Source organism: Salvelinus sp. IW2-2015, linkage group LG4q.1:29 (genome assembly GCF_002910315.2).
Source record: "Salvelinus sp. IW2-2015 linkage group LG4q.1:29, ASM291031v2, whole genome shotgun sequence".
Lineage (NCBI taxonomy): Eukaryota > Metazoa > Chordata > Actinopteri > Salmoniformes > Salmonidae > Salvelinus > Salvelinus sp. IW2-2015.
Genome location: NC_036842.1, coordinates 50,578,343 through 50,598,304, shown reverse-complemented (window position 1 = coordinate 50,598,304; position 19,962 = coordinate 50,578,343). Strand labels below are relative to the sequence as shown.

Sequence of the window (19,962 nt, the reverse complement as noted above, 5' to 3'; positions counted from 1 at the left end):
TCTGATTTCAATAAATGTATTTTTATTTGTCATCACCAGGCTGTTTCCCTTTTACAATGAATCTGCAGTAGTTCTAGCTTTGCATTTTAGATTTAAAGAGCGAGAGAGCGCGAGAGAGAGAGAGAATATTGCACTGAAGATAGTAACAGAACTATGATTAATACAGCGGCAAAAACAGAAAAACTACAGTAGTACAGCGTTTTCTTATAATAACAACATCTTAGGGCAAAACAGTAAAGCACAGCCCAGTAATACTATATGCCATCCCAGTACCAGTTAAACAATCGCCTGTTTCAGATATACGGTTTTAAGAGAGCATTTCTTGTTTTATTTCCATGTTAATAAATTATTACATTCAGGATAATAACTAAATAGATCACATGCAGAGATAAGATGGGAGAATGATAGAGAACTTGTGTTCAAATGACTTCATTTTTTCATAATGAGAGATTGAACTGAAATATATTTGTTATTTTTCATCTGTACTTACAGTAGTCAGCATTGACTGTTTCTTTGTTCAATGCCTAGGATTTTGATACGCTTGATTKAAATCCTCTAACATGTAAATGTATAACAAGAAGGATCATATGTTTCATAACATGTCTATTTTGATTTTGTTTTAAGGTGTATATACATATTTGTGTACCGCACATGAATGTACATGTATCATTCATTTAACTTTTTWAAAAATTGTTTCAATGTTTTCAAGTCATATTCAGGKAAAGAAAAAGCTGCAGCTGCAGTTGGTACTTTTTCTGTGTTATTGTGTGTTTCTGTAAGTATTGGACATAACTGAAAATTAAACAACAGCCACTGCAATATGGATAAAACGAGAGATCCATTTTGAGTTCAATTTTTGTTCTAGAAATTAAATCTGAATACAGTAGTCCGTCACTTCCTTAGGCTATCCTCCACTGATTTCGGATATATTTGTGTACAATTGTATGTATGTTTGTTCGTTTTTTTTTAATCCAGCAGCATTGAATATTCATGTATTGCACGTTTCGTTACCATATTGTTTTGAACGTACGTTTTAGGACTGATGCCCAGCTGAGAATTCCACTCAATACAGTCTCAATAGGTACCGATGAAGATTTAGTCTTAAYTGCATTACTGTGGCTTGAAAACACGATGACATTTCAAAAGGAGGCAAATAATGAGTAGGACAAGCTTTTGTCATCATTGTGATGTCGCCAGATTGACTTCAGATGCAGTATAACTATAGCGAAATTAGGATTGAGGGGAGAGCACTGACATTTTTGCTAGCTAACGTTAGTATTGCTAGCTATCTCTGACTAACTTTGCTAGCTCATCGCAACATTGCCATCTCTCTAAAGTAAACTAGACGACATAATGCTGGCAAAGGTGTTTTCTAATAATTATTTGTTTACTCTAGCAATGTCATCGTATTTCCAAGCAACTATAGTGTAATTTTGACGTAAATCATTAGCCCCCGTTCAGATAGACTAAGCATCAGTCGGACATCAATAAACTGCGGCATTTGTAGAACATTGAGAATAATTGCAACGACGCGACCGAGTAAAATAGGTGCAACCCATAAATAAGAAAACCCATACAATATATACGTTAAGCAGCGCATCTTGACCCTGGTTCAGATTTCCCTCACCCACACAGTACTAGGTCTGTACACCGCCCTATAATTTGATAAATTCGGTTAGAAACACTTGCAACATATTGTAAAATATCCAAGGCCATATATTTGTACCTTCACTGACAACCTCTCATAGGCTTAGTGTGGCCCCTTTTATCCTGGGGTATGTAATTTAGCATCRGGACAAATATGTCTTTATCTGGTTGTAATCTGACCAGAAAACATCTAGAATATGAAATTATTTTCTGCTTATGATGTATTCTTGACCAGAAAAAAAACAGTTAAGAACTAAATATCACGTTATACTGCCTAATTTTGCCGGCTGGGCTGATTGCTTGATCAAAGTATTGATACATCTGATTCATACATGCCCTCCCTCTCTAACCTAGGTGACTCTAAACAGTATTCAACATGACATGCATATCGACGCTATCGCAGTGCATAATAAATCTGTAGCTTACACATTGAGTATCTTAATAATACTGAAAGGAAACATTCACTCGYAGCTGGGTGAGTCTGGCTAGCTCTGCTGCCGGTCTAAGAACAGACCTGGGGGGGAGGCTCTCCTGCATACTGTTATATCAGCTTACAATACAGTATTCTCAACACATTTMAATAAGTTCAACAAAAGGACAAGGYTGGCATCCTTCCCAGGCTAGCGCAAGATGGCTGCAGACTGTGGGTTAATGGTTTCAGCCTAAGAGGAGACTCTGTTTAGGTTCTGAGTCCAATAGAGGGAGAGAATGTTCCCCTTGCAGGTCGATGTCTGCAGTCTTGGATTCTGCAGCAGACTGAGTCAGAGACAGTATCTCCAGCAATACCAGTCTGTCCAACCCAGTCCACTCTCTCTGGCCTCAACTCAGGAGCCCCAAACACACAACGCAGCAGTTCTAAATAGAAACACATTACATTTTYAGAATCACTAAGCAAAAAAAATCTATGACAATCGGACGCTTATTATAAAATAAATGTTCAGTCATCTTTTGGAWAATACAATCTAAGAAATGTAAACAAAAGAGACATTCATAATTGTGTTAGTCCTACATTTACTGTAACTGATATTGAAAAATAAAAAAAATCGAATACTGATCATGTACTGTATACATAACTGTAAATGAATTTGATAAATACAACTACCAAAAAAAAACTCCCCAAAATGTAATAAAACAATATAACATGAATCAAAATGTGACTAAGCTCTATGGAATTGAATGCGAATCAGATTTGTAATGAGCGCCAATGAACAGTGCGACAATTTTAAGAAGCTCCACCTCCTGATTAACCAACAAAAGTACACACCGCACTGGCTAACTCAGCATTAAAAAAAACACTATGATGTATCTTCAAAACCCCAACCCTGTCTCRGTGTGTACCACTCATGCACATACTTCAACACACAACTTAATTCTACTTGACCTGTGGTACACATTGCCACATCTCTACCCACTACAATCAACAACATCACATTCATGCTCGTCTGATAAATATTATCTTAGGGTTGAAAAGTCTTCTTTTTTTTTTAACTAGATAAATTGCTACCTGCGTTATTTTTTTTATTTTTTTACCTCTTCAATTAAGAAATCATTCTGAAGAACAACTCATTTTTTTATTTACATACAGTATGGAGTACTTTCGCTAGGTACTTGTTCTAAAAATCAAACGCTACCATAGTTCACATTATGGTAAAGAATGATAATCATATTTTCTGTGCTTCTCTCACTAGAACCGCAGCCCCACTCCTAAACCCCTRGTCTCCCCTCAGGAAAGTGCATTCTTGCTTGGTGCAATACCTTGCTCTTTGATCATGTTATTGTTTGATACATTTGCTGGGTGACACTTTAAGATAGGTGACAAATGCTGACCAGCATATAAGTAACTGAATCTAAATGTGCTGGCTAAGCTGGCTAATTAGCTTTTCACCAACCAACTGTGTGCGTATACAGCATCCATCCATATGGATATTAGGCTAACTAGATATCCCTGGACAACAACTATCGATTTGTCCGTGTTGCATTTTCTCCACAGTTTCTTGACTTATCCCTGGATCCAAGTTCACCTCTCCACAATGGCTACTACGAAAGAGAAGCCCTTATCATACTCCTCTCTAATCCTTCTCTCTTGCCCAATATACCACAACCAGAAGGCACATGAGAGCGACCGCCTACCACCGCAGTCATTTTTGCAAAATAACACCCACACAACCTCCACACAACCCAGTCTCACAAGGACGGACTAGACTCTGTTACTACATTCTCCATGGAAGGCCACTGCAGTTTCCATCGCTTCATTAAATCGTTTCATACAGACAGTATAATATAAATAAACGGGAGAAAACGTCAAATGTAATGAAACTGCATTTAACATCCTCCTCTGCTGTGTTATCACAAAATAGCATACCTCTAATAGAATCTCTCCATATATCAATATATAATGTTTATACTGTATGTTTTTAATTGAGTATTCATCTAATACAACCAACAAAGACGACGATAAGGACTTCAGATATTTATAAAGAACCATTACGTCCAGCAGGAATATGGTAAATATAGAAATACCATCCCATTGCCCYGTACCTACAGTAAGACGTTCACTTTAGCGTACACCCAGCCAAACGTTTAGGTATCAGAACACGTTTGTACTCCATACTTGGAGACTGCAAGGACTAGACACACGGTCAAGAACCCTCTACTTCTTCAAGGAAGGAGTCTGAGCTAAATGCAAGCGTCAATCTCCAGCTACTGAGGGAAATAACCCATAAAAGCTAGTTCTTTAAATAAAAGTGGCACCTTCAGGCGCCTCCTAAAGCTTCACAACAAGCAATGTGGTATAGTCCTTTTTTTGTTGGAACATCAGTTGACGTCGTTAGAGTACTGAGYAAGCCAAACGCTATAGAATAGAAAGCTGCATCTTACGTAATATCTCCAAACAGGAGTAAAATCTCATATTGAAAACAAAGCCTCAACTTAAGATACTTACAAAAATACTACCATCATACAACATTGTGCGTAGTCTGCGTACAATTGAGATCAACTAACTGTTCACCTCTTAACGGCTTTGGACTTATTTCGGAGAGTGTTAAACACCTCAAAAGTGTTTTGGCACTTACTTTGGCCCTTCTGGATGTGCAATTTTTAAATAGTATTTCATTTTGTTGGGTATTTCTCTGAGTTTAAGACGATCAGTAAGACTGTTTAGGTTTCACATGTTGAATGTGACAACTTTGCACCGTCTTCATTGACTGGGAGTTGACATTGTTAAGATGGCACTTTTAGTTGGAAAGTGTTGTCCATTTAGATGTTGATTTGGGTGCGGTATGATGGGAAAGCTTTGAAATAACTATCYAGAATTACCCTCATCACAGATGATCACAAAATGTGTGTGTTGGGGAGGTTATATGTGAAAGCAAAATTTAATAAGATCAAATAAAGAGGTGGTTTTATCGTGCAAGTATGTTGTTTAAACAGAAAGCGTGCTAGAAATGAATGCACCTCACACCTTTTTACAGCTACCATGGACCCTATATCAATGTTTCTGCCTGACAGAGGTGGCTGTTCTCAGGTGACATTGACCAGTTGGAAGCCAGTACACCAACCGAGGACTACAGCAAATGCAATGGAATCTTACACCATGAGAGAGCAAAATGTGGAGCTGACAGAAGAGAAGGCTTTGTGAGGATAGAGAGTAGCAAAGGACCTCTCTCTACCTGCCAAAGATGGAGTGATGAGGGGAGGAGGGTAAAATAGCGAGGTGTGCAGAACTTAGAACTCAATCTTGCAGGCAGGGAAAGACTCGTCCTGCATGACCACTGTGCTGCTGCTGGCCAAGACCATAATGTTCAAGTCCTGCTGTTTTTCGTGTGTCTGTTGGTACCAGTCCCGCGTCACCTCCGTGTCATGAGTAGGGATCAGAGTCACCTAGGTTAGAGAGGAGGACATGTATGAGTCAAAACTACCAATACTGTACATCAATACATTAATCAAGCAATCAGCCCAGCCAGTAAAATTAGGCAGCATATCTTATCCTTAACAGTTTTTTTCTGTTCAAGAATATTTKATATAAAGAGATTATAACCAACCAGGAAAATAATTTTCCTGACAATCCCAAAACTTCATATTCTAGATGTTATCTGGTCAGATTACAACCAGATAAAGACATGTTTTGCCAGATGCTAATAACTGTTTTTCAAAATGTTGTATTAAAACCAGTATACAACCTGACAAAAGATGTCATACTGATGTTATTGCAACCAGAGCCATATATTTAGCGTGTGTTCGTAAATTCAATCTGGAGTGCCAGAGTGCGCTCTGGGCATTCATAAATTCAGAGCGTTGTCAGCGCATACTGGACACTCTGGCCGAGGAGTAGGGTTGATCCGAACGTTCTGACCTCACAACGGCAGTCAAGTACCCAAGCTAACTGGCTAACGTTTGCTAGCTTCTTAGCTTCTTCCGGACACAAATGAGAGAACACCTCACTCTGACCATTTTAATCGGCCGAGCAGAGCTGGTTAGGCTGTTTTCGTGTCATCCAGAGCATTGGTGACTGTAACTGTGCTGCTGGCAACAATTTAATTACYCTTTTTGCCGACGTTTACTGACACCGGCCATATTCAATGGGTGTTGAGCYTTTGTAAATTCATCAGTTATTCTGCGCTCTGACACACTCAGACGAGAGTGCTCTGAAATCAGAGTAGATAGCCAGAGTGAATTTACGAATGCACACTTAGAGAGTTGGGCCAACTTTTAGAATTTTGAATATTGTTCTAATTCTAAATGTTCAATTGCATAGCATTGTTTAAATATTCACCATGTAACTAACGTTAATGGGGAGCTAATATGGCTGCCATAGAATGTTGAAGTGTCATGTAATTGCATCATAATGCAGAAACCGCATTGGCCCAACTCTCTAAATACATCGCTCTGATTGCAACCAGCTTTGCCCACTGGGAGTATTGTGCGGTACTCAACAGGAAATGTTAATTACATCATTGTCATTATTCAAACTGCCGGAATGCAAATTACTGTAGAACAACATTGACAGTTACATCGTGAATGTTACAATCTGACTGCTCATAAATAATTACTGTATGTCAGTCTCAGTGGCTGGCAAACATTGTCAAGCATCTGTTGGCACTACCAAGTGTGTAATTTTCTATTTGACAAGTGATTCAGATCAATGATTCTGAATATAACCCGGTGGATCCTGAGATTAGCAGTGGTGCAGAATGCCTCCGCAGCGAGAAAACACAGGCTAATGGACATACAGTAAACAAAATGAATTAACAATGTGGAGAAAAGTAAAAAAAMATGTATACTTACAATGTGGGAAAAAAGTCGAACAACATTTACATAACAGCAGAGACTGCATGTATGCAGACAAAGAGAATGAGAGTAAGCACCTGTAGATTGGACCCCCACGCGGCCTTTCCCTCGAGCAGGGAATCCAGGACCCCACGACTGGGCTCTCCACCGGCTGSGTCGTTGCCGCTCACCACGTAGTACGCAGCACGTACCCGCTTGAAGAACTCCTGGTCCACGTTCTTAGCACTGCAGTGGTTGGGCACGTAGGCCAGGTCCACATAGATTGGAGGACCAGGGGGGACGGCTGAACTAGATTTCTGGGAGTTGGTACCTGGAGCAGGAGGAGGACCATAATGTAAAATTGTATAAGTCTCTAATGACTTGAGAATGACTAATGACTTTTCCTCTGTTTGACTGGGGGGGGATTCAGACTTATATGTCTACGTAAATCAAGGGTAAATTAGAATGGGGAATTGTGTGTCATAAAGTCCTGGGGAATGATTTTGAAATGAAGGTAGGCCTATTAAATTTCTATTATCTTTGAATGTAAATTACGTATTTAAAGTTTCGTAAACTGTTTACAGGCGTGAAAGTGTCTCCTACTGAATATGGAGTCATATCATCATATCTAAATATTGAGTCGTATCATCATACTTTATTTTTACCTACCCAAGTTGCTCTTGACGCCATTCACAAGGCCTTTCCCTGGAGCGTGTAGGTCCCCCTTGGATCCCAGGCCCTCGGGCATCCACGTCAGCCTGGAGCTCCTTTCCGTGTCCCTCCTCCTCAGAGAGGCCGATCGAGGCGAGGAATCCTTGGAGGCCTGCTTCACAGGGGTGGTAGACCTCTTCCCCTTCCGGGCTGGGGACGCAGACTTAGGCTTGCCCAGGCCCTTCCGCAGGCTCTTGGTGGTTTTGTGGTCCTTCTTGAGCATTTTCTCTGTACTGCTCTGGTTGTCAGCGAGGGCCTCTGGGTCCACCATGCACACATCAGGGTGAGGCAGGTGGGGGAGCGGATCCTTCATGGGGGCAGGTGGGGGGTCATGGGCCTTCGCAGCTGATCTMGGCGAAGGGGGTTGGGTGCCCCCTCCTGTGGCGGAGGCAGATAGTTTATCCACCGGCAGGTGTTCTGCATCTTCATCAGAGTCCAGGTTTCCCTCTGCGGTTATCGACGGGCACTCCTCGGTCTCGGGAGGTACGTCCGAGTCCGACTGGGACGCCAACGAGTCACTTGCTGATGTGGGGGGCGTCTCCTCTCCAGCTAGCACTATCCCAAGTCCAGTTGCCATGCCACCAGGAGGCATGGAAAGTGGGTGCGATCCCGCTCCAGCTCCAGCAGCTCCACTTTGAATGTGCTGTCGCTTCTGCTTGTGAGACCTCCTCTTGACCGAGTGTTGCTCCCGGTCATCTTCATCCCCCTCCTGAGAGGGGTCGCTCCCTTTGTCCTCTTCGCCATCATCGCTGGAGAGGGCGTGTGGACTGGGGTTAATGAAGGATGGGGAGATCTCCCCTTTGCGGTGTTTGAATTCACATGAGGAATAGCCGGGGGGGGAGGTGGAGGTAGCCTCCATATGCAAGTCAGTGGGGCAACTGGATTCTCCATCTGSTTTTGCAGATGCCTTTGTATGGTGGGKATGTTCTGCTGTGGACAGAGGGGTGGGCTCGCCTGTGGATACACATTCTTTATTAACATATTCTTCCTCCTCGTCTTCATAGCCTGGAGGAGGGGCACTTGGGCATGCGCCCGGCCCTTGTAGGAGTTCCCAGTCAGATAAGCTACTCCTCCTTTCGACAATCTTCTCTTCCTGTTTCTCAGCTTTTTTATCCTCTACGTTCTCTTTCTCTCCCTCCTTCCTCTCCTTCTCTTTCTCACTCTCCTTCTCAGCAGTCTTGTCTTTCTTCTCCTCTGCCTTCCCGTCTTTCTCTTTCAACTTATTTTCCTCTACTTTCTCCTCCTCCACCTTTTCCTTCTCTCCAGCCACCTCTTTCTTCTCATCCATCTGTTTTGTCTCCTCCTTATCCTTCTGCTCTGGCATTTTGGTGTCCTCCTTTAGGGTCTCTACCTTGATCTCCTTAATTTCTTCCTCTTTCATTACCATCTTATCTTTCTCATCCTTTGTCTCTTTTTCCTCCTTTTTCTGTTCTTTTTTAGGCAGGTCTGCTGTTGTGGCACAAGAGGCTTTGCTAGCTCCACTTAGGACTTCTTGGGGACTTGTGCTAACCTCAGTAGCCCTGTTGGAAGAGGCTTCAGTTGACTGCTGTGGTTTTGTCACCCCATCAGATTGGGACACTGTTGTGGTTGTACTGGAGTTGATAGTGACCATGTATGTCTCAYCCATGGACAGCATGCGTTCTTCTTGCTCTGTCACTGCAAATTTCTGGCATTCAATGCGGCATGGAAGAGTACTGTCCTCCATTTTGCAAGTGTAGGACTCTTTGCTGGCCGCTGAGCCCTGGGATTCTCTGTCAGAAGAATCAGCTCTTTGCAATGGGGAAACCTCAAAGAAAGCCCTTGAAGTGGATATGGTTTCAGCGGGTTTGGACAGCTGGGAACATGGTGGTTCTGAAGCTCCAGCAGAAGTTATGGTTTTGGTTTCAACAATGCCCTCAAGTTTATGAAAGTTATCCGAGGTTTGACCATTGTCCATCTCAGGGCTTGATGATGAGTCTTGTTCTGTAATGTCTTTGGCTGGAGTAGCTAAGATTGGAAAGACTTTTGTCAGACTGAATGTAGCTGTAGTTGTTGAGGTAAGCTTTTCAGATGCCTCTAGGTACTCATCCTTTAACATGAGCCCTGAGGTCGAGAGGGTTGAGTGCATGGCTGAGGAGTCTTCATCTTTGAATAAAGAATACTCAAAGGAAGCACCCTCAGAATCTGTCCTGTAGGGGCCACTAGACATTCTGACAGGGGTCTCTAACTCCTCTCCCAACTGGTGGCTGGTTGGTAGAAAAGCTGAGGAAGATGAGAGGTAACACGAAGGATCTTTCTCAGGTTTTCTACTAGTGGTATCTGGGGTTCTCTGCCTGTCAGCTTCAATGTCTCCCTGACTGTAATGTTTATCTTCACTGGACTTGGTGGGCAAAGAGGGGTCAGGACTGTCAAACCTCTCCTCCTTTAACCCCAGTTGGCTGTCCTCGGAATACTCTGAGGATTCAGAAGGATACCCTCCAGATCCTGTTTGTTCTATTGCAGTGGAACTGCCAGACTGGAGTGACAAGGCCCCAACTACATTCTTCAAAAGGGAATCTGCAGTATCTGCTGGTGGAGGGCTGCTTGTGGTCATTGAATGGGAAGGTTCCTCCTTTTTGAGGAGGCTGGGTTCAGGTTCGGGTGAGGGGGTCTTCTTGTCCTCTTCCTTTGTCACAGGACGTTTAGAAGTAGTGGTATCATCCAATATAGATTTACAGATTTCTTTTTCAGACTCTCCCTGCTCTCTCGCMCCCTTCTCCACATCTAGATCACTGGCTTCTWCTTCTGCATCATCTTCCTCATCATCATAATCCTCTCCCACCACCAGTAGCCTCTTATCTACACTGTCCGGAGTGCCTTCTCTCTCAGAATAGCCCATTGTAGATTTACCAATTTGAGTGCACTCAGATGCAAGAACATTATCATCTAGGAGCTGTCCTGAATATGCGGCCAAGGGGGCAGCAGTGGCCTGATTGTCCTTTTCCTTAGGTAAAGCTTGATGAGGTAACATGTCTTTTTCCGTTGGTGAGTAGCGACCACAGGGAGAGTCTCCTCTKTCACTATCAGATGAATCCATATAGTCTTTCACTGGCTCATCTTTTTCCTTATTTTTCTCTTTCTCTGTGGTCTGCTTCTCAGGGACGTCTTCAAAAGGCATGGCTGTAGCTGAGGCTTGGGCATCGGTGTTGGATTGACTCCATGAGGAAGAGGCTGTTTCCTTTCTGCCTGACTGGACTGGTAAATACTCCTCTACACTGGGAGATGCTCCAGTCTTGTCCTTCAATTCATCCTTCTCAACTTTTTCAGGTTTATCTTRTTTGAGACTGAAAGCAAATGAGCATGGCTCTGCTGCTGGGGTGGTTCTGTTGTCTTGAGTCTCTGTATACATAAAGCTGTTTTCCACGTGTGGTGTAGATTGCRCCTCCTTCCTATCACTCACTTCCTCTTGACCTTTCTCTTTGTCATTGTGTTCAGTGAAGGCACTTGAGCTGCAATGGAGACTTKTCTCGCTCTTGGGGAAAGGTGGAGGGGTGTAATCAACTCTGGTGAATGACAGCGGTTCCTCTTTTTCCTCGTCCTCTGAGTAGAATGCAGCTGCACCAGCGTCTGCCTGGCTAACGTTCCTATTATCATCAATGCCAATTTGTGTTGAGCGATCAAACTCTCTAGATACRTCACGGTCTTCTTTATAGTCGGATTCCTTTTCTTTTGAAATGGGCTTTTCATAGGGTTCATACTTAGACACATCAAAGCCCTGATCCTCTTGCAAGCTCACACTGACAGTCTCCTTCTCTGTTGTTACTTTGTCAAAGCCTTTCAATTTTTCAGAGGCACTGTCTGCTTTTGTAGCATCGATGTGGCTCACTTTCTCGGGAACCTTCTCAGAATCTTTATCCAAGACAAAATATGAACAAGGTTGTGTATGCTCTGGGGAAGCAACTTCCCGCTCTTTTTCAATTTCCATCTCAGCTTCCTTGCCTGGTTTCTCATCTTCTTTTGGAGAAACATGCTTTGTCTTTTCATCCGTATTAGATGCTTCTTTGCTTGTTGTCATAGATAGCAGCAGTGTTTCATGCTGGGTGGATACCGTCACACTGGCCTTGCTGTCAGTGCTTAATAGTGTTGAACCTATAGACTGTTTGTCTGTAGTGGTGGAGTCAGAGGCTGGCTCTACTTTGGTGGTAGGCATAGCAGAGACTGGCTCCTCTTTCAAGGTAMGGAAACCAATGGTGGACTCTTGACTGGGATGGGGTGCTGATGTGGTCTCAATTGTCTTGATGTCCATTTCTAGTTCAGGGGAGAGTCTATGTTGTCGCTCTTTATGCTGCTCTTTGAGGTCTTTATCAGGAGAGGTCTCCCATTTTGGTAATGTAGACACAAGCCCAGTGGTCTGTTCAGAGTGGCTGTCCTTCGTCTGGTCACTAAGCACATTCTCTGATGACTGAGTTGAGAGCAGGTCTTGAGAGATGATCTCGTGTTCTGATTGTCTAGGTTCCACTGATAAAGGTCTTGAGCCTGCACCACCCATGCAAATGGATTCCTCTTCATCTTCCTCCTCATCTTCCTCATCTCCGTCTGAGTACTGAACCTGAAATGTAGATTCAAGCTTTGTCGCAGAAGTCACCTCTACTTTTTCTACCATTGTTGTCTGTACGCTGTGTTGTAAAGCCTCTTTTAGATCTTTCTCTTGCACCTCCTTTTTCTCCTTCTCCCATTTCTCCTCTTTAGTAGGTTCAATCTCACGAGAATCATCGTTTCCTGTCTCTTTCACGCTCATTTCATATTTGACTGTGTCAGCTGTTTCACTTTCTTTTGCTCTTTCGTCTCCTTTTATGGGTTCAGCTTCATAACTTTCATCTCTATCTTTCTCTCTTTTCTCATCGTTGATGTCTTCGAAATCACTATCTTCTTTTTCTTGCTCCTTTTCCATCTTCTGTTCTTTACTGAATTCAGCCACATAAGTATCATCTTTCTCTATCCTCTCTTCCTGACTCACTTCAATCTCAAAAAATGTCTTGTTTTCTTTTTCTTTCTTGCCCCCCGTGGTGGATTCCACCATACATGTATCATCCTTTTCTTTCTCTCTGTGCTCTCCTTTAGTCGGTTCACTGTCAAAAGTATCTGTCTCTTTTTCTCTTTCCTCTTCTTTCATTGGTTCAGACTTAAGAGGATGTTCTCTCTCCATCTTTTCCTCCTTGATGGCATCAGTCTTATATCTTATATCATCCTTCTCTTTCTTCTCATCTTTCATGGGTTCAGCCACAAAGTTATCTTTCTCTTGCTCTATTTTTTCTGTAGTGGTGGAGTCTGAGGCTGYCTCCACTTTAGAGGTAGAGATACAAGAGCTTAGCTCGTCTTTAGAAGTGACTATACTCTCTATTTCTTTCTGTTTTTCTTCTTTCGTAGGTTCAGACTCAGAAGTATCATATTTTTCCTTCTCATTCTCCTCTTTGATGGGCTCAGCCCCACAAGTATCGTCTTTCTCTTTCTCCTTTTCCTTCTTCTCTTCCTTGATGGGTTCAGCTTCAGTGGTACCAACCTTTTCTGTTTCTTTTCTCTCTCCTTGATGGTTCAGCTTCATGAATGTCATGTTTTTCCTTCACTTTCTCATTTTATCTTCCTGATGGATTCAGCTTCACAAATGTCATATTTTTCCTTCACTTTCTCATCTTTATCTTCCTTGATTGGTTCAGCTTCGTTGTACCAACATTTTCTGTTTCTTTCTTCTCTTCCTTGATGGATTTAGCTTCATGAATGTCATCTTTTTCCCTTCACTTTCTCATCTTTATCTTCCTTGACTGGTTCAGCTTCAGTGGTACAACCTTTTCTGTTCCGTTCTTCTTCCTTGATGGGTTCAGCTTCATGAATGTCATCTTTTTCATCTTTATCTTCCTTGATGGGTTCAGCTTCACTTGACCAACCTTTCTTTTTCTTTCTTCTCTCCTTGATGGATTTAGCTTCATGAATGTCATCTTTTTCTTTCACTTTCTCATCTTTATCTTCCTTGATTGGTTCAGCTTCAGTGGTACCAACCTTTTCTGTTTCTTTCTTCTCTTCCTTGATGGGTTTAGCTTCATGAATGTCATCTTTTTCACTTTATCTTTCCTTGATGGGTTCAGCTTCAGTTGTACCAACATTTTCTGTTTCTTTGTTCTCTTCCTTGATGGGTTCAGCTTCATGAATGTCATATTTTTCCTTCACTTTCTCATCTTTATCTTCCTTGATTGGTTCAGCTTCAGTGGTACAACCTTTCTTTTCTTTCTTCTCTTCCTTGATGGGTTCAGCTTCATGAATGTAATCTTTTTCCTTCACTTTCTCATCTTTATCTTCCTTGATTGGTTCAGCTTCAGTGGTACCAACTTTTTCTGTTTCTTTCTTTTCTTCCTGATGGGTTCAGCTTCATGAATGTCATCTTTTTCCTTCACTTTCTCATCTTTATCTTCCTTGATTGGTTCAGCTTCAGTGGTACCAACCTTTTCTGTTTCTTTCTTTTCTTCCCTGATGGGTTCAGCTTCATGGATGTCATATTTTCCTTCACTTTCTCATCTTTATCTTCCTTGATGGGTTCAGCTTCAGTTGTACCAACCTTTTCTGTTCTTTCTTTTTCCCTGATGGGTTCAGCTTCATGAATGTCATATTTTTCCTTCACTTTCTCATCTTTATTCTCCTGATGGGTTCAGCTTCAGTGGTACCAACCTTTTCTGTTTCTTTCTTTTCTTCCCTGATGGGTTCAGCTTCATGAATGTCATGTTTTTCCTCCTCACTTCTCATCTTTATCTTCCTTGATGGGTCAGCTTCAGTGGTACCAACCTTCTGTTTCTTTCTTTTCTTCCCTGATGGATTCAGCTTCATGAATGTCATATTTTTCCTTAACTTTCTCTCTTTATCCTCCTTGATGGGTTCAGCTTCAGTGGTACCAACCTTTTCTGTTTCTTTCTTTTCTTCCCTGATGGGTTCAGCTTCATGAATGTCATCTTTTTTCTCACTTTCTAATCTTTATCTTCTTGATGGGTTCAGCTTCAGTGGTACCAACCTTTTCTGTTTCTTCTTTTCTTCCCTGATGGTTCAGCTTCATGAATGTCATGTTTTTCCTTACTTTCTCATCTTTATCTTCCTTGATGGGTTCAGCTTCAGTGGTACCAACCTTTTCTGTTCTTTCTTTTCTTCCCTGTGGATTCAGCTCTGAATGTCATATTTTTCCTTAACTTTCTCATCTTTATCTTCTTTGATGGGTTCAGCTTCAGTGGTACCAACCTTTTCTGTTTCTTTCTTTTCTTCCCTGATGGATTCAGCTTCATGAATGTCATCTTTTTCTTCACTTTCTCATCTTTATCTTCCTTGATTGGTTCAACTTCAGTGGTACCACCTTTCTGTTTTTCTTTTCTTCCCTGATGGGTTCAGCTTCATGAATGTCATATTTTTCCTTCACTTTCTCATCTTTATCTTCTTTGATGGGTTCAGCTTCAGTGGTACCAACCTTTTCTGTTCTTTTCTTTCTCCCTGATGGATTCAGCTTCATGAATGTCATCTTTTTCCTTCACTTTCTCATCTTTATCTTCCTTGATTGGTTCAGCTTCAGTGGTACCAACCTTTTCTGTTTCTTTCTTTTCTTCCCTGATGGGTTCAGCTTCATGAATGTCATCTTTTTCCTTCACCTTCTCATCTGTATCTTCCTTGATGGGCTCAGCTTCAGTGGTACCAACCTTTTCTGTTTCTTTCCTTTCTTCCCTGATGGGTTCAGCTTCATGAATATCATCTTTTCCTTCACTTTCTCATCTTTATCTTCCTTGATGGGCTCAGCTTCAGTAGTAGCTTCAGTTGTACCAACTTTATCCCTGTTTCTTTCTTTTCTTCCTTGATGGTTTCAGCTTCAAACACGTCTTGTTTTTCTTTCTCCTCTTTCTCTTCCTTGATAGTTTTAGCCTCATGTGTGTCATTTTTTTCTGTATCTTTCTCCTTCATGTCCTGTTTGATGGGTTTTACATCAGAACTATCTTCATTATCGTCATCATCATCCTCACCATCGTCATAATCTAAGAAACTACTCTCCTTCCCCTTTGGGAATTTAGCCTTACTGCACACTTTGGATTCTTTCTGTTGATGGTCATCATCTTCCTCATCACTGTGTTTGAGTATAGCCTTACCACTAGAAATGTCTACTGCCAGAGATTCCTTTCCTGATATGGAAGCTTCGTCTTTGCCTGTGACTGACTCAGAGGTAAGAGGAGTTGTCTCCTGTTCCTGTTGCATCTCATCTTTGGAAGGGGAGAGACCATATTTTTCTTCCGCTTTRGTAATGGGCAAGTCTTTTTGAAACGATTTCTCCACAGATGGTAGTGTGTCTGACTCAACTTTCTTGATGTCAGCATCCAATTCTTTATTCTTATCCACTTTATCTTCCTTTTCCGCTTGATCTTTCTTTGCATCCGTATCTTCTGTTTTGGTGGCTGAATCATGAAGGTCCTCCTGTGTTTGATGCTCCAGTCCTGGGAAGCCCTTGGTCTTTTCCTCCACAGGCGACTGATGAAGAGGAGAGTGAGTTGGAGYGCTGGTTGCACTGGGGGGGGGGGATTGTGTGGGAGAGGCCATTTTCACAGTGCTATCGTCTGGACTGCAGCATCGCTCTTCACCTTCCGAAGTAATTGAGTCTGACCTAAAAGGCTTTGAGAAAGAGGGTGGGGGTGAAAGGGGTTTTGAAGGCACCACTGTTAAGATGTCTTCTTTGGACTTAAAGAGTTGTACCTCCTCAACTGGTAGGTGATCCTGCTTCAAATCCTGAACAAGTTTGGAGACAGGAGCCTCAGAAGCAGGGAGCTGTTCCAAATCCCTATCTCTATCCTGGAGCATTTGAGGGGAGGCATAGCTCTCCCCAAGTGAAATCTCAATGGTCGGAGTTTGGTCCTGATCTTCTTCCTCCTCTTCATCATGAGTCTTGATGACCTTAGCCTCTGTCTTCAAATCAGAGATAACTGACAGGCCCTCTTCGGATGGAACTGACTTCATGTACTTGTCTTCCTCTAAGGAGGATGTTGGTGAGATGGTCCCAGCAGAGTGTAAATGTTCTTTCCCATGTGTGGCCTCCGTTGGAATTGCCAGGGGAACACTATTAACAGTGTCAAGAAGCAGAGAGCTTTTGCCTGTTTCCTCAGTCTGAGGTGTAGCGACAGAGGCCACTGATTGGTCCTCTGCAATAGAGGTGGGGAAGGAGGACAATTTATCATACTCTGTGATGGATGTGGCTGAGGAAACATGTTCCTCCTCAGCCAAGGGAGCAGCAATGATGTTAGTGAATACCGATACTTGCTCCTGTCCACAAATGAAACCTTTGGCTGTTACATCAGCCATAGCTGATGCTTGCATCTCCTTCATCCCKTGGATGGTGTCAAAGGAGCCTGTCTGATCTGGGACAGAGATGTCATATGCACCCACTTCGTATTGGAGGTTTAGTATCCTGTCYTCAGCCTCTTCGTGAACTTCCTCATCAGAGATGGTCTGTTCAGTTTCGGAGTTGCCGGGAATGGTTTCGTCTTGAATGAAGGAGATGGGCTCGGCTGCAGCAGTTCCTTGCAGTGTTGACACTATGTCGACTGTAGCGCCTCCCACATTTGACACGTAGCCCTCTTCATCTTCCTCATCCTCCTCTTTAGCTCCAGGAGTATGTTTAACTGCTTTGCTTTCCCCATTCTTGGCCAATGTTTCTTTCTCTCCCGCTTCAGGTTTGATTTTGACCTCTTCATCTGCTATCATGTCTAAAACTTCTACCTCTTCCAGCTCAGCCTTTTCAACAACATGTCCATCTTCTTCCTGTTCCTCCTCCTGGGATGAAGGCCTTCTGCTTTCCTCTTTTGTTACTGCCATATCTGTGGGCTTTTCAACTTTCTCCATTTTCTCCACCTCATGTTTCCTGTCTAGTTCATTATCCTTCACATCATCTTTTGCATCATCTTCTTCCTCCCCTATCCCCATATCTTCCTCTTCCTGAATTGTTTTCCTCTCTGCAATRGGGCCTTCTTTTTCTTCCTCCTCATCATCTTCAACTGCAGCTCCCTCATCCTCATATAGTTCCACTTCCTCTGCCTGTAATTCTTCTTTATGCTCTTGTGTTAATTTGTCCTCTTTGCTTTGAGATTCACTTACGGTTTGAGATTCAGATTCAACTTCCATTGCTGTGGCTACTCCCTTCTCAGGAGACTTTGTGCCTGGTGGAGTTTTAGAGACAGTTTCCTGTTCTTTCTCCTCCTCCTGGGTAGGGGATTCGGCCATGCTTTCCTCTGCTGGTGTCTCCACTGCACTCTCTGGTGGCTCTGATGATACCTCATCTTGTTTTAACTCCTCAAAGTCCTTAGTAAGATCCTCTGGAGTGGAGGAAGCAGATATGCCCTCAATACCCCCATTCTGTAGTGGCTCAGGTTGAATGCTCTCTGCTGCTGGTTCCTCAGGTTTGGGTTCAGCCGGRTCTGCCTTGGCCGCTTTGCCTTTGCTTTTGTCGGTTTTGGGTTTACTTGACACTTTTGCCCTGTGCAGGGTCCTTCTGACCTCTGGTGTGAGGGGTTTTAAGTCAGGTTTTGTTATCTTTCTCAACTCTGACTTCGACGTATCTTTTTTCTTGTCAWCTTTGGGGTCTTTTTTCTCTTCTTTTTTAGCTGTGTCAACTTTCTTGACTTTCTTGATCTCTTTCTTTTCCTTGTCTTTTTTCTCATCCATCTTGGATGCCCTTTCCTTTGAATGTTTTTTCAAGGATTTCTCCTTCAATAGTTTCTTCTTTTCTGGTGCATCAGTCTTGGATTTTATTATTTTTGTGGGTTTTTCATTRTCTTTAAGTTTCTTCTCCTTTTTCTCTATCTTGTTCTCCTTTACAGAGTCACTCGTTGCCTCTGTGACTGCCGATACCTCATCATCTGCTTCTTTCTTAAGGGGTTTTGTAGTCTTGGGAGATGATTTCAGACTTTCTTTGCTGTCTGTCCTTTGCTTTAACTTTGTCTGTTTTACAACAGAGGGAGGAGCCCCTGAGGCTATGTCTTTTTGTGTGGCTACTGGGTATCGCAAGAAGTCAAGGTGCTTTAATTTCTCTAGTCCCTCCAGGACTTTGTTTTGTGGTGCGTTTCCAGGGAACAGCACTCTGACAATCTTTTCGGCAGGATTGGCAGGAAGCCACACGACTAATGCTGTAACTGACGTCAGGTAAGGTACGGATATTTCTCCCTCTTTTCCATTGGGGAGCACAATGCCTGTTTTGGCCTTGCTGTTACCAGCCCACTTCTGCATGAGAAACTGCATCTCCTTACTGTCCTTGACGGGGTTCAGAACATACATGTCTAACTTGCCCACCCCCATCTTATGAAAAAGAGTGAAAGGCTCAATAGGGTTACTGACCAGTCTACAGAGAGGCTCCGGCTTGATTCCCAGTTTGTTGAGGTACTGCAACGTGAGGGAGGCCTCCTCGATGCTGCGCTTGACCTTTAYGTTTGATTCTGGCATACGTAGCTTTTCGGGTACATTGAAGAAGATCACACCAAGCTCTGGAGAGATCAGGTTCTTCATCCAATCACTGTAGGTGGTTGAGCCTTGTGACTGCTCCTCTTCCTGCTCTGCTATTTTCCTCTGAAGGAGCCCGTTGATGCCTGGCAGATTGTCTGCACCAATGTGAGTGAGTAGAATTGAGTCGATGCGGTCCAAGTGTCTGACCAGCTTCCAGAAGCATGATTTCCGTTCAGAGCCTCCATCCACTAGGATGTTGAAGCCGTTGACCGCGAACAGTGCCGAGTCGCCCCTCCCCCCAGGGAAGATGTAACAACAAGGCCTGGACAGTTTCAGGAAGCCTCCAGATGTGGGCGGCTCCAGGAGGTCAAAGGGAGAAGGCACATCCACCGTCTCGGAGATGTACTCCGTGAACTCTGTGACTCCCTCCATCTTGGGGAGCACAGGCTCGGGGTTCAGTCTGTACTCAAGGAACTCCCGTAAGTGCTGCTGCTGACCCAGGGAGCTCCAACCCACCTCCGATCGGCAGGACACAGTGAGTGTGGCCCGCTGCTTGGGGGCTGCTTCGCCCAGCAAATCACTGACCTACAGGAGAATGACAGACAGAGACAAGCCAAAGTCAGTGTTGATGTATAAAAATTGCTCAATGACATTGTTGGTTTCATTTTTATCCACAATTCCAGTTCATGGGGGGTATATAAAATATTTGTAGTTTCATTGGTAATCTAATCTTCATTAGAAAATCATGAGCTCATGAGCCAGTGCTACAGACTATAGTAAAGTGTCAGAACAGGCTGTTTTGAATAGGATTTGACTGTTCCGAACAGTAATATCTTACCCCAGGATCAGCAAAGACTTGTGAGAAGCTCTTATAGGTGAAAC

The 19,962-nt window shown here is 42.9% G+C and overlaps 1 protein-coding gene across 1 annotated transcript; it reads right to left on the bottom strand.

The window, feature by feature from the left end:
• On the bottom strand, positions 1 to 19,665 carry LOC111960948 (microtubule-associated protein 1A-like). Its single transcript, XM_070439641.1, has 5 exons — positions 15,370 to 19,665; positions 13,851 to 13,986; positions 7,582 to 13,146; positions 7,011 to 7,243; positions 1 to 5,526 (listed from the first exon to the last, which is right to left on the bottom strand). Exons 1-5 carry the CDS (start codon positions 19,510 to 19,512, stop codon positions 5,371 to 5,373), a joined length of 10,233 nt encoding a protein of 3,410 aa, XP_070295742.1. The 5' UTR covers positions 19,513 to 19,665; the 3' UTR covers positions 1 to 5,370.
• Positions 19,666 to 19,962: the final 297 nt, after the last annotated feature.